Raw genomic sequence first — 15,495 nt, 5'->3', positions numbered from 1 at the left:
CAGGTGTTCATTAAATATCTCCAGTTTGTCTCTTTCATCGCTCTGCCAAGTTCTCAAATCCATTATTTTAAATTCAAGGACAAAGGCAGTGAAAAAGGACAGCTTGAGACAGTGCTGCTGTTTGTATCACAAAAAATAGTCCCACACATTACAAAAGACTCACAATCCAGTGTGTTTGACAAATCAAAAACGCCCTTAAAAACCCCTAATTAGTCAGAGGAACAGCAGTAAATACAAACTGTTGTAACAATAAACAGACAAAACCAATTGAACACACATCAATAATTAGTTTCAAAACAGGCTACTGCAGCATTCTTAAGGGCAGACTTTGTTTTCATTTAATTCCTTCACCAAAACAGTCTTATACCAATAAATGTATCATTTTAAAAATATAAAATAGTACAACAACAAAAAATATTTTCCTACCATTCAAAAGGATTATTCTCCACAAAACATAGAAAAATGCTGTCTAGAGCTTCTTTTTTAAGTATAGGGCACATACATGTTTTTGCATAAAATATGGAAGATGCAAAACCATCCTAGTGTTTTATAATTAGGAATAAAAAAACATTCAGCAAGCAATCAAAATCATTGTACATCACCTTATATTAAAGGGATGTCAAACTTGTCCAGTGCTTTCCATAAACAAAACAAAAACTATACACAATCTGTGATAAATTTTTCATCTTAAATGGAGATAAACTGCTTACAAAAATAAAAATAGCAGATTATAAAAAAGAAACATTAGCTGCAAGAAAAAGAGTAAGAATATAAGATAAAAGTCAAGAAATGGTTTAACCCACTAATCTACAAGAATCTGTGAGCAACCAAACCTCATCTTCCTTCATATTTTTGCAACTGCAGTCTCATTTTTTTTTACTTTTTTTTAAAACTTATGATGCTCTCAGGACATCTTTTAAAGTTACTAAATGCTTTTCCCATCATGAGTTTTAAAATAAATTAAATGGAATATGATTGGGTAAATATTGTAAAATTAAAGTCTTTTTTTGGTCTACAGTAGTCACATTAAAACAAATATAAAATAATTATCATCACAACAGTGTTGGGCTAATAAAGTAGAAAAGGTGCACAACAGTAAAGTGAATGAATCTGATATTCTGTACCTAGGAAAAATGCCCAACTGCCTGTTCTTCCAACATAATGGTTGGCTGTTGCTTAAGTGTCTTAAGGCAATCAGATTCTACTTTTGAAACAAATCAGATTTTGGCAAAGGCTGGAAAAGACATCTGCATTTTCAGTCATTATGACATAATTACTTAGGATTTTGTGATTTGGAGACAAAACACATTTACATGCCAGATTAAGAACGGAGCTAATTTATTTGATGAACTGATGCTTCCCATTACAATAAGCCCATGGTTTAATGTATGGTCAGGTAAGGTACGGCTGAAATTCACAAAAATATAAATTAAAAACCAATAAAACTCTATATTCAAAAATCTATAATTTCTCCAATAACTATCCTTCCAATTGAAGAGGAACACTACACCAAGTGTGCAACAAATGCTATTATCTGAAGGTTACTTGGTCCTGGGGAAAGAGTTCCAAATTGAACTGGATCTCTGATCCATTCATGAGGAACTTTCTTTAATGGTCCAAAGATTCAATTATGTTACTGGTTACTTCAAAGGAGTCAATTCAGTGACTAACAACTTAACTAAAGTGAAATCCAAGGGAAGGCTTTGTATATGATAACACTGGAGAATATGCTTTTATCAGCTTATTCACCAAAGGTGTTTTAACTCTTTTCCCAGGTGCGAGGTCATGGTACCAAAGTCTTAGAAGATTGGTTGAAAAAAAAATTTTTTTTTTTTTTTGGAAAAGTCTGAATGAAATAGCTGTATTTAAGTAGAAGGAAGACATATTTTATTTTCTAAATCCAATTAATTGACAGAACTAATAATAAAACCAAAAATGCAGATGTCAAGGCATAATAAATTCAGTAGATTTGTCACAAATGTTAACCGACTCAAATTTTTGGGTTAGTGTTCATTTACAGGGAAAGCAAAGTGCTGAATTAGTGTCATGTCAAATGTGTTACCAGCTAGTATCCTGTACTAGTGTTCCCACCTGTGGGTTAAATTTTACATTTGGTGACTACTTTGAGCATTGACTGGATGTGACACTAACACTGGTTTGGTTCTATTCGCATGCAATAAATCCCTTCCCACCTCAAAAAAGGTTCATTTTTAGCCCTTACGTGTGCAAATGTTTTGAGTGTGAATGCTGGTCAGTAGTGGAAATCATTCATGCAGTGCAGTTATCTCAGTGCATAACACCACCATTAACTTGCACACTAGGGTTGTGCTGACTTTACAAGACAGCAACAATATAGTGTATTTGAGTAGTAAGACATAGTCTTATCACTTGGACACTTTTTAAAAAAAACTCGTATTGGCATCCAGAGAGTAGGGTCATTATTAATTTTGTAACTTTAGTAAAATTGTGAAATACAACAGGAGTGTACTACTGCCTATGCTGAGTGGGTTATATTTGTCTTTCTATACAATATGAATCTTAAAACCAGGAGAGATTCATAAAACTAACAAGTTGCAACACTACAGTTAACCTGTTAGTGCTTTATGCTTTTCAAACTACCTAAGGTTCCAGATATTACTTTTTTTTAAAAGACATACTGTTATTCCGGGCCAAACTGAGAAATAAGAGACTGATTGATTTCCTTGGTATGAGTCTTTGTAATCCAATTCTGAAATTCATTCATTACACACTAGTTTTGATGGAAAAAATAGTTTAAAAGTTTCAACTCAAATTGTAAGTTTAACAATAATAGTACAAAGGCTGGAAAAAGCTTTGTTTCCTGCTCCTCCTAAAAAAGAACTGTACCCTAGAAAATCATACTAAAAAATTCCAAAAGTAAAGAATCACAATGAAAACATGACTTAAAAGCTGAAAGAATGCACAACCGCACAGGTGTACAGATTAAATGAAAACTCTTAAAATACAAAGTACTGGATCTTTACCAAAGTTGTTTTATACTGACCCATATCTTTTATTTACATATTAAGAAAAAATGGTGGCTAGTTGACTAAATCCAGCATCAGTGGACTACTCCACTGGTACAGCCCAACCGCACACCTTAAGCTGTTTCATCTTCTGTATGCAACCCACTTGCTGTTGAGCACTGGAAAGAGGCAATTCTTTAAACAAAATTAATGCTGTATAGGCCTTTTTATTCCTGCAATTATTCCTGTTAGTGTGTAATTAAGAGCTTTTATTCAGTTGTATGACAAATAAAACAGGCCACGTGAGGCAGGAAGTGGTCACATTGACATGTAGTTACATGTGTTAATGGATCACTGTATGGCAATGCTCAAACTTTATTACAAGGCATAAAAAATGATAATGTTATCACCTTTTTTTTTAACCTTGGGAAATAGAGCTCAATGGTGTTCGCCAATTGCTCTTTCCATCTCTTGCATCAGGACAGATGCTTTTTTTTGCCTTATACATTCTTGACAAATGGAGGTCATCACTATACACTAGAATAACTGAATATCTTGCTTAAATATGCTATAATCATCTCAAAAATACACATTAAAACATCACCTTTCCATTCCAAGGCAGCAACAGCCCATCCATATTTTCACCTTTCTTCTATCAGAATTGTGGATGCAGATGGAAGCAGTTTTAAAGTTGCCATCTGACAACTTTTTAAAATGGATGGCAACAATTTCACATTAAAACTGCATTTTAAATAAAACTTTCTATTTAAATATTATTGCTCAATCACATACAGTATAATATTCAAGAAAAAGTGCACATTCTAAAGGGGTGACTTATATCTGTAGGCATCACACTGGATGCATTCTTGATGAATTACCTTAAATTCATTTTTAAAGGATTATTGGAAAACCTTTGGGCTATAAGCGCATAAATGGTACTGCCATTTTTTTTTGAGAGCTTGTTTATTGAACATTCTTTCTTACTTATAAGTAAAGATGAATGGTTTCTTTAGCCCTTGGATTATATACAGTACATCCTGGTTATTCTGTCCTCTGCTCTGACTCTACAATTCAACAACTCAAGATATTTAACAAATCACCTTTTCAATAATAAATGTACTGCTGCCTTTGATAGATGCTGGCAGATTGATAAAAATGCATATGCTGTTGAGCCAAGTACAATTAGTGCTTCTAAATTCTCAACTGATTGTGCAAGCTCAGGGTTCTATCTACCTGAATATATAAAACCAAAACTTACTTAAATACATTAACATAGGTTCCTTACAGGAATAATGGCCTTTACAGTTACATAAACTTAACGACTTTATGTCAATATACTGCATCTAATTTCAAGGAGAAAATTCATAATACCAATGCATTATAAGGTGCAAAGAGACTGTGTTGCATTTTGATTGGTTCAATTTACCACATGGGCATGGGTTGTACCATAACTTACCATTGATTACTGTTAGGGAATTAGGAATGCAGCAGTGTAAAACTCATGAAACATGAATCTATTAGCCCTCTTTACAATCACATCCTCAGTTTGTCAGTCTAATCAGTGGCTTGAAACAGGAATCCAGTATTTTTAAAAAATCATCTAATTTGCAATGGGTTGGGTGGGGCAGGAAAGGGATTGTTGTTTATTTACATCTTTTCAAAGAAAATTGTTTTTGCCTCATGCTACTGATCAGCATCAAGAGACTACCAATTTTATTCATTACAGTCAGTTTTGATGGTGGTTAAGGGCTGATTACTCAGGTTGGAACCATGTTTACAGATAACATTAATTAGAAAATCACGGCCTCACAGTGTCTGGTGTTATGTTCATTAACTTCAATCGTTAGAAAATCTGACCCTGGAAGACACTCATTTCCAATCTGTGATCTGACAGCAATAACCAGAGATAGTAGCTTTTTGTCAAGAAGATAATGGTTTGATTCTCCAAGAGAGTAAGCAGTCTCAAAGAGGCAACTAGTTAAAAAAAATTTTATGTTTACAAACTCATAATCTTAATTGTTAATCATACTTATGTTACCTTTTACTCTAACATTGTAAAGCACAGTGCAATAATACTGTATTCCTATTTACTACACTAAAACTTAAAATTGTATGTAGTATCTCATTGTGTCTTTAATACTAGGGCTGATATATTATTTCCAATGTCTTCAAAATAAGGTTTGCAATTCACCTTGCAAATTTTTCTTTGGTTATTAATAGTGATATTAAGTGTGCATAATTAAATTTACATAATTAAAGTAAAACAGAAAATTCCCAGCAGAATTACTCAGTATGATTCAATCCATGTCGATCCATGGACATGATATCTTGAAATTTAATCTTTATCAATAATACTTACAATAGAAATGATATTTGAAATAGTGAGCTTCTGCTGGGATTTTTTTTAAGAAGTCAACTCATTCTGACAATGGACAACCGGGATTAACGGGAACCAAGGGAACAATCCGAAAGTGATTCTTTAAAACTGCATTTGTGCATCTTTTTAATTATTTTCTCCTTTTGTTTAAAGGAAACTACTCGGTTTTTGTTCGATATTTCCTGATACTTTCAACAGAGATCCAAGAGTACTTCAAATGCAAATTTGAATACCGTTGCTCTTCAGCAGAGTAAACTATAACTCAATGGTCCCCATACCCAGCCAGCCTGATGATGTATTTTTTATAAAAAAAAGTTCTGCTGGCATCATTGGTGAGACTGTTCATAGAATATGCCCAATTTCTCCTGCAGAAAATAGGGTTTCATAAGGTTTTTGCATTTCATTTAATATTTCTTTCTTATATATGTTATCTAAAGGCACTGTTCCACACTATGTGACATACCACATTACTAACACAAATACACTTTTTTTTAAAAAGATAAAAAAGATAAAATTCTAAACCATGAGTTCTTAAATGATCAGGTTAGCTTCAAGAGTAAACAATGCAAAGTTATATGTACAACCCAGAACTACAGGAAAAAAACTGCATTGTTAATGGAATAAGAAATACCAATAAATATGCAAGAAAACACGTGAAGGATAACTAATTGGTCATGTATATTAAAAGTGAATACTTTTTAAATTTTTCTGATCATTGCCTCCAAGATTCAAAATGTTGCATCTTGAAAAATGCCAACTAAAATACCCAAGGTATTTTAGACTGTGCTATAACATACATAGTGGGTTGTACATTCAGAAAATTAATTTCTATGTTTCACAATTTCTGAACTGCTGAACTTCAGTAATCTAATACTGTCTTGTTAGTACACATTCCTATGTCTGACTGATGGGTTCATTGAATATAAAGGACAAATGTTTAGGAAACCAAGAGTCACTGTGAAAGCAGCGGGCTGGTGATACGCAAGTGATTCAAAGTGATTGCATTAAATATTGCAAGGCAGATCTATTCTGTAATAAAATGTAAATGTGTACTATTGTATAAACAAATACTGCATCGCAAAGTTAAGCTTGGTTAAATACTCCTTCCACAGGACACTATTCCAGTAAAACAGCTAATATCATACAAGAGGCTTCCACTTGTTGCGGCTAATGCCTAGCTTAAAGCCACCCTTACTTTTATATTTGCACCTTAAAATCCCAAGATCTAAACCAGTACTCCATAATGTTAAACCAACAAAACTTCTAAGACCCATTTGCCTCTCAAAGATTAACAATATTGTTGCCATATCTTTTGTGGAGCTCAATTGTCAGTCAGTCAAAATAGTGAAACAGTCAATTAATAATACCTTGAGAAAAGTTTTCAAAAATCAAAAAATGGCCAAGCTGTTTACTATTAGTCTCAGATTAGTTGTTCAAGCTTAACGTCAGCATTCATTTTAAAAGAGAAAGCATAGTACTTTGCTGTAATACTGTAGCCACCAATTGTCATGTTTTATCCAGATTCAAATGAAACATCAATAACATTTAAAATTTTTACTCTATTAGATAAAATATTTCAGTGAAATTTTGTGAAAAAGTTAAACATTGATCATCACAGAGAAACTATAAAGTGTGCATTATTTTACATGCGTGTGAAAGATGTATTACTTAAAGTTCAAGTCTTGCAGTTAACAGCACTACTTTTATTTCCTACATGATTAGATAAAACAGTCTAATGATTTCTCTTTTGAAAAGTTCAAATAACATCATTGGTGCAATTGTCTGTAGAAATAGTCAACTTCATAACGACATGGACCTAAAGTGATATTGCTCGGGGACATCATTAACCTAGGATGCACCACCAATTATTTATTAGCTATTACTTAATTCAGCTCACATGCAATTGCAGATTTAATAACTCTCCACCTCCACAAACAAGTTTACTTTATGAGATTATTAGAATGTTTAAACATTAAAAACAAATCTGAAAAAATCTTGATTGGCTTAAGTTTTTTTAAATTATTTGATAAGTGGTAAACTTGATTGTGAGAAAGTAATTTCTATGAGTGAAAATCAAACTAAAAGGACAGCAAAAACAAAATCTGCATCAAAAATGTAAAATTAAATATATTTTAGTAGACAAGCAATCAACAGATTCATTTAAAGATTGTGTCCATCCATTACCTAATCTGGGAAAATAAATGAATAAATACAAGTTTATATAATAAAATTCTGAATATTTATGAATAAACTAGGTAAGTGGTTTAATATTTATTAATCAGACTGTACTACAGACATCAAATTAGATCTGTAACACTGAAGTTTATAGGGAGCAGGATAGAGTTTCAGAGCCAGTTAGTATGATGATAAGCAATTGCACTGTGCAAATGAGGTACTCAGTCTGTACCCACAGATAAGAATCAGCAGATAACACTACTGCAGTACATACTAGTCTAACATACTGGAATCAAATAACAGACTGGTTCAAAGAAGATGCACAATTCAGAGAGTCTTTTTTATATAAAAAAAATGCTCATCTTTAGTCAAAATAATGAAAAATCTGTGATCAGATGGATATAAATGTGAATTGCTTACAATTATGATTCCAAAATATCCTAAAAGAAATAGACCCTATAGATCACATGAGGCTTGGTGAACCACAGGATTTAAAAATGAAATAAGCTCATGGTGTACATCTTGGTCAATGGGCTCTATAAAATGTCATTCACATGGGAATGACTTCAAAGCTAATATCTGCAATATAATGTTTACTTCCAGCTAAAATTGTGCACACATGAAGAGTTTCAAGTATTTTTAATTAGTTTTGCAAAGACACACAAAACTTTTAAACTGTATTGCTTCCTTGCAGTGTCTTTATTCTAAGTTTAAGGGCAAGGGAGTTGAACAAGGTATCAGAAGAAATAGTTCATCTGATCAAGACACACTTCCCTCAAACTTTGTTCACACTGCGCAAACGAAGCCATTCTCAATTTCCTATTCATTATAATGACTGACTGACTGATGTAGGTGCAATGTAAAAGGTGCACCATGAAACTCTAATTATGCCTATGGCAACAGCAAATTAATCAAAATATTTTAATAATTGATCGGAATAATCATCATTGACAGTCTGAAGATAAAATAAGAGACAAAACAGGAGCAGCAATCAAAATGACAGCATGTCAAACAGACCACATTGATTATGTGTTAATTTTGAATGTTATCAACCACACATTGTGGGGAAAAAAAAACTTCCTTCAATTCAGCTCATCTTACAACCTTAACAGTCTTCTGAATATTAGTGGCAGTGTATGCAAAAGTTCCAAAAAGCCTCGCCTCTGCTCAAATACTGTTGTAAAAAAAAATGCACATCCATGTAGTAAACTTTTACTGGAACCATCTGCAATTAGAAAAAAAACCTCACTGCGCTTTTTCTCATTGAAATAACATCGAGTTGTTTGCACATTTGTGAAATAAATTCTTGTACCTAACTGCAGTTGCACGGATGCTGCATTATATATTAAACCTTTTAATTTTCAAAATGAAACCCATCTGTGTAAGTGACCTGTCCACAGCAGGTAAATAATAAATAACTGCCAGTGTCATTACAACCACTATACATACAACGTCATCTTCGGTAAAAGGCAAATTTTGTGACCATCAAAACACAGAAATGTCAATACATACCAAGTATTGTACTTGAAAAGATGTTGCATACCACAGTTTACCGGATTTCATGCTGTGTAATGATCTCAAAGAAAATTCCACCTTAGATAATGCAACACTGGATTAGATCTGTAGAGATAGTAGGCCTTTGTAGTGTTCAACACGCTAGCAATAAACAAGAGCTGAATGAGAGGAAAAAAATCTTGAGGCCTGTAGTGGTCATCCAGCCAGTGGAGCACACACAATAACAGGCATTAAGGCCACCATCCTGAAGAATTCTTGAACATCTTGCTGCTGATAATAATATGCCAGCGCTTTTTTGTTTTAAAAATGTGTTATTTTTTAAAATTAATTCCAAATTTGTTCTCAAAGAAGTTTCTTAACCATCAGAAACGTGCATTCTCATATGATCATTGAATTGTTCGATTTGGTCGAACTTGGCTGGGCAAACAGAACAGACATATGTAGTCACCTCAGAGCAGCCAGTGCCATGGAGTGCCATGTGCCTCTCCAGTAGGGTCTTGTGGGAGAATTTCTTTTTGCAGACGTAGCACTCATAGGACTTCTCACCACGGTGAAGCCGCATGTGGACATTGAGGGAGCTCTTTTGGGTGAAACGCTTGTTGCAGATACTACACTGATAGGCTCTCACACCAGTGTGTGTCACCATGTGTTTAATCAGATAATCCTTCAGAGAAAATGATCGCCAACAAATGCTGCACTGATGTGGCTTCTCCCCTACAGAACATTTAAGAATTAAAGACAAGAAAAGTTAATGATTTTCAAAGGTTTTAAATGGTACAGTTTCTCAATTTGATTTGCAGCACTGAGATATAGGGGACTAATCTATTTCAGTCACATAAATTGACAAAAATTTCAGTGTAGAATCACAAAACAGTATTTATAAATTAGCTACTGTCAGCATTGCTATAATTTTACAAGCTGCCATGCTGGGGTAAAGGGGAATAAGACTGTATAAATTTGTCAACCAGCAATCCATAAATACGATGGAGATGAAACCGGTCCATCAATTACAGTTGCTAATTTGTCAAAGTGCTCACTGTGGCATGTTTCAAAGTGCCTTTCCAGCAACATTTTAAATTACTTTGAAAGTCTGTGGCGTTAAAAAACAAAATTAAAGGCATCATTGCTAATTCAAGAAATTCCAGACAATTAATCTGTGGAAACAAACTGAAAAACCACTTGCAATAAGAAGCTGAAGGAATCTGCATACCAACATACGAGTTCGGACCAGCAGGCCACCTGGTCCCCAAGCCTGCTTCACCATTTAAAAAAGATCATGGCTGACCCGAATGTAATATTAACTCCATACTCCCATCTACCTGCAATAACCTTTCACTCCCTTGCTCAACAAATATCAACCTATCTCTGCCATAAACACATCGAAAGACACTGCTCCCACTGCCCTTGGAGAGAGTTCTAAAGACTCACAACCCAAAATTTCCAGCTCAGCGCTGTCTTAAAATGGATGAATCCTCAATTTTAAACAGTGATCCAGAGGTTTAGGTTGCCCCAAAAATCATAGACTCTCTCAAACCGGTCAGGATCTTTTACATTTCAATTAAATCCCCTGTCATGCTTCTAAGTTCTAGCAGGTACAAGCCTAGTCTGTTCAATCTCTCCTCATAAGGCAAACTGTCCATTTCAGATATTAGTTTAGTAAACCTTCTCAGAAGTGCATGCAATATATTAACATTTTCCTAAAATGAAGAAGTTAATACAACACACACTACTCCAGATTTGGTCACCAGTGCTTTATTTTCTCCTAAGAGTAAATAATAAAATATTTTGCTTTCCTAATTACTTGCTGCACTGGAATATTGGGGTTTTGCACATCATAAGCTAGGGCACCCAGAATCCTCTCCTCTCTCACCATTTAGGTAAATATGCTTTCTCATTTTTTCTGCCAAAATAGTCAAATTTCACATTTGCACTCTCTTTTCCAACTCACTTATCTACTGTATATTCCTTTGTTGCTTCATTATGTCCTCTTCGCAACCTACCTTCCTACTCATGTTTGTGCCATCAGCAACCAAATCTTCAGTGGCTTCAAGTCATTAAAACAAATTGTAAAAAGTCAAGGCTTGAGTACCAATCTCTGTGCTGCATCATTCATTTCCTATTAGCCAACCAATCATCGATCCATACCAATATGTTACCTCTTACACCATGAGCTCTTATCTTCCACCATTGCCTTTGATGTGGTACCTTATCTACCAGTTTCCCTTTATCCACATCAGATCTTACTTCTTTAAAGAACTCCAACAAATTGGTCAAACATGGTTTGTTTGAAAATCACATTGACTTTGCTTAATTACCCTGTTTTTTTTGTGTGCTTTAGTACAATGTCATTGATAATAGGTTTTTAACAGTTTGTGTCAGATGGCCTACAGTTTCCTACTTTCTGTATCCCATCATTTTTAAACAAATGAGGTACATTTATTATTTTCTAATCTAACAGAAATTTCCTTGAATCTAGGGAATTTTGGAAGTAGAAAATTAACAGATATTAATTTGGATTAATAAACCATCAGATCATGAAATTTCTCTGGCATAATTGTGTTTCATTATTTTTCACTACTAAAATAAAGTTAGCAGAAATTAGCAGCAAAAAATGAATGCTGATTATAAGCAGAGTAATTTAACTTTCCACAATCATAAAATGATGAGAAAGTAATGTCCATCAGCAGCTAAAGAGAGAAAAGACAGATGTCCTGGATGTAGAATATTCATAAACCCAAATAATATAACAAACACAGCAGAACACAATTCTCAAACTAACCAAAAGAACCTGCTTCAAGAGGCACATATCAGCCATTACCTTTCCAGCTCAAATGAGGAACATGGTCAACCAAACAGACTTATCTTCTTAAATATCAACTGACGTACTGGGCACTTCTATACTTTCTGGTTTGTTAGAAAACCGAATTGCCAGCATCTGATTAGCCTTTCTCTTTCTCAGTGTGCAACTTACTTTCCACAATTTATTCAGTCACTTTACAAAGTAACCCACACCTTCCCAGATAATTCTGAAACTATTGCACTCGTGTTGCATAATTTTCTCCACAAAGCAATGTAATCCCTTGATGAGAACACGCAGTAGAGTCATGCTGTGGCTATGAAGGAGGAATGCATCAATGATGGAGGAACCAGTGATCCCTGATGCAGAGAACCGCACACACATTAAGGAGTCATAAAATATACCATCTCTAATTGTTAGAATTTGTATAACAAAACCCTTTCTTTCCTGCATGTCTCTGGCCTTTGAAAACATCAAAGACAGTCAAGTTCCTTGTCCTGTCCCTTATACACAATTTCTAATCATCTGAATATCCTCTGAAATGATGTGCTGATCTTCCAGGCATACAATTATAAAAATATTCTGTAAATGTTCTCAGCATTACTCTATACCTCTTCCTTGTACCAATCTACATGTTATATGATCTCTAAACTCCTACAGGTCTTTCACGACTGATTAAGTGAAGCAGATATTCCTGCTGGTTGTAGGGAATGCATTCAAGTGTTTGGGATCTGGATTTGTGTTTATGACCTATGACAACTGAGCCTGCCTGAATATTGCTTAATAAGCTTTGCTTGATGTTCAATGGAACAGCTAGCCATCTGATCTGTGATAATGAATTGTAGGAGAGTCCCTTTCAGAGTTCTTTAATCTGAGGGTTGACTGGTATGCAACAGACATTGGCTGAAGCCATTCTCAAAGCATTCTGAGGGTATTCAAGGACATCTAATACCTCCATAGCAGCACAGTGCCAAAGCTCTGCACAGTAGATGCCAGTAACACTCTCAAAAACCTCAGAACACAAAGACAATTTTTTCTTCATGGTTGAGCAGACCAAAGCAGTGAGTTCCATACTCAATGCAATGTATTTTTCCCCCAAGGTCATGTGATGCAGTCAGCCTTTCCTGAGACAGAATTCTCCATTTGTAAGCAGCATTTGGGAGGTCTGAAAACCAATGTTATACAGCTGTTTCACGCTCCCTGGTGTACCTTCACCCAGCATGTGACATAGTTTCAGGCAACCTATACCACCCGGTCCATTTGGTAAAAGTTGCCAAAATTAGAACATGCTTATGGAGTTGCATCATGGAGTATTTATAATAATGTGGCCCTCTAACAATACACTATTGAGGTCTAGTTGTGTTATTTTACTTGACATGAGTGTACATGCAACTAGCCATGTAATGACCTTGAACATCTGCATTCTGAATGTGCCCTTTGCTCTTTATTGGAATTTATACGCAGGGTGACCTTTGTGATCATATTCAATGTGGAACACTCATGGGTCTTCCCCCAATGCACATGTATCCTCATAATCAACATTGTCCTGCCTTAAAGAGTGAAAATGAGACACCAACAACATCAGGTGAAAGATTTTCATGTAGTGTGTACATGCTCAGGACATTGTGAGTAAAGTGGCTCATTTGGGCAATGTCTTCCTGAACAAGTACCTCAAACAAATGTAATTGTGAAGAAGGAAGCGCTCACTAGATTTTGTACTGGAAGTCTTCCAAATTTGAATGGGTTACGTTACATTGGAGTTTTCATCAAAGAGCTTGCCATAAGCACAAGTGCAGGCAACTTCAATCTTGTGGTACTTAAGAGTAGAATCTTCAACACCTTTACTCAAATTTCATATTTCTCATAATTTTCTTATGATACAGAGGATGGCCATTTGGCCTATTTAGTTTATGCCAGCTCTCAGAGCATTCCATCAGCCCCAATCTGTCACTTGGCTCTCTGTAACTTGTTCTCTCTCGCATTGACTTTTCACTCCCCTGCCCAATTCTCCAGCCACCCTATACTAGAGGCAAGTTACTCCACCATGATGTCACTCTACTCTTGAAGTTCCAGTAATTAACTGTATTTTTACCAGCAATTCAATCATTAAAGTCATAATATTATACTGTATGTAACAATTAGAGCAATAGCCACTAACACTGGATGATTTCAAGAATTTCTTTCATCTGTCCTCATCCTGCAGGTTCTGGACTTGGACTTCACCAACAGAACTATGGATTACTATCCCTGGTGAACTTTGTACTTTCAGGACAGGAGCCTGCTGTTATGTTTTTGGATCTACACATTGACACTGTACCAAAATGATAAATTCAATGAATTGATGCATACACAGAGACTTTGTATCTACCACAAACCAGTTTTTGTTATCAGTCCAATACTTAATGAGATACAGCAAAAATCACAGGGATGAATGTGGAATCCAGTCACTACATTCTGATTCACTGGAATATATCATCAAAACACAATTGTAGCTTATGTGGACATATGAATATATGTTTTATCAGATATTGTCTCAGATTTAAGTCAGGAAAAAATGTATGACATATAAACAGGACTACATAATTTAATGAAGCATGAGGGTAGAGGGTGGTCAAGGTCACAGTGAGGGAAAGGGATTCAGTGACTTGTCAGCAGCACTTCAAGTTTTAATGTGTGAGTGGGGGAAACCGCTTGTCATGGTTCCACATTCAAGCTTTTGAACTTGTTAGTTGTGGTCTGTGATTTACCGTTAAGGACATATTTGAATATGTAAAGGACATATTAGCTGTTTCAGACATTGGCCCCCTCTCCCATATGGTGGGCAGTATACTTTCAGCTTGTGTTGAGACTGCATTGTGGGATCAAATTTCTAAATCATTATCTCAGATCCTTTTTCAACACAGATGGTAATGTACATTACTGATGCTTGCAGAAGGAACCAATTATTGCTGATCAACTAATTAACTGTGAAAAATCTAAATTAGGGACTTAGTGCCTGTTAAAGGCCACGACAGCCACCTCATTAATGAGACAGATACTGGGCCAACTCTTCAAAATCCTTCAAGATTAGCTGTCAACCAAAGCTAAATTTATGATATATTTTTCCCCTGCCAAAAGCAACTTCATCTGGAGTTACAGGAAATATAATTGAAATAATCTCAATGAGCTGCTGCATAGGAGCATGCCTCGTCTCTTTGGTAGTCAATTCTTGGTTATCAAGTCTGGCAGTAGGGTCTTTGATCAAGAGAGCTTTGCTATCCTGATGGTTTTGAACCTCTCCAAATAATTCACAAGACTAAGGAAAACTGATTGGCTTGCTTATGAAGAAAGAGTGGGACTGACAGGATTGCTTACAAAGAACCAACATGGACTCAATAAATTAAATAATTATTCTGTGCCATAATAATTCTGATTCTTGATTATGACACCATCGCACCGATCCAGCTTGGTGGAAAAAAAAGGATCCTACTACATGCTTAATATAAACCTTCGAGAGGATGGGTATATTTTGATGCATTAAATTCTTTCAGAGGGTGCCGAACCTTTGCCTCCATCTCACAGCCAAAGTATTGATATAGTTGTACCACTTAAAAGTCCTGGTTGATATTTTGACCTAGAAGACATTGATGGTGAAGTCTAGACAATGG

The 15,495-nt window shown here is 35.1% G+C and overlaps 1 protein-coding gene across 7 annotated transcripts in view; it reads right to left on the bottom strand.

Moving 5' to 3' along the window:
• Positions 1-7,629: 7,629 nt before the first annotated feature.
• Positions 7,630-15,495, bottom strand: part of LOC127569898 (zinc finger and BTB domain-containing protein 20-like) — a 197,883-nt gene continuing 190,017 nt past the window's right edge. For all 7 annotated transcript variants that reach the window (XM_052014937.1, XM_052014936.1, XM_052014942.1 and 4 more), the window contains one exon: positions 7,630-9,765. In XM_052014937.1, coding sequence (XP_051870897.1) covers positions 9,407-9,765 — 359 coding nt within the window. In that variant the 3' untranslated portion in view covers positions 7,630-9,406. The remainder of the gene's footprint in view (positions 9,766-15,495) is intronic.

The sequence above is a fragment of the Pristis pectinata genome, chromosome 4 (assembly GCF_009764475.1).
Source record: "Pristis pectinata isolate sPriPec2 chromosome 4, sPriPec2.1.pri, whole genome shotgun sequence".
NCBI classification, from domain to species: domain Eukaryota; kingdom Metazoa; phylum Chordata; class Chondrichthyes; order Rhinopristiformes; family Pristidae; genus Pristis; species Pristis pectinata.
Note: the sequence above shows the minus strand (reverse complement) of the source record. Positions and strands in the feature narration are given on the sequence as shown.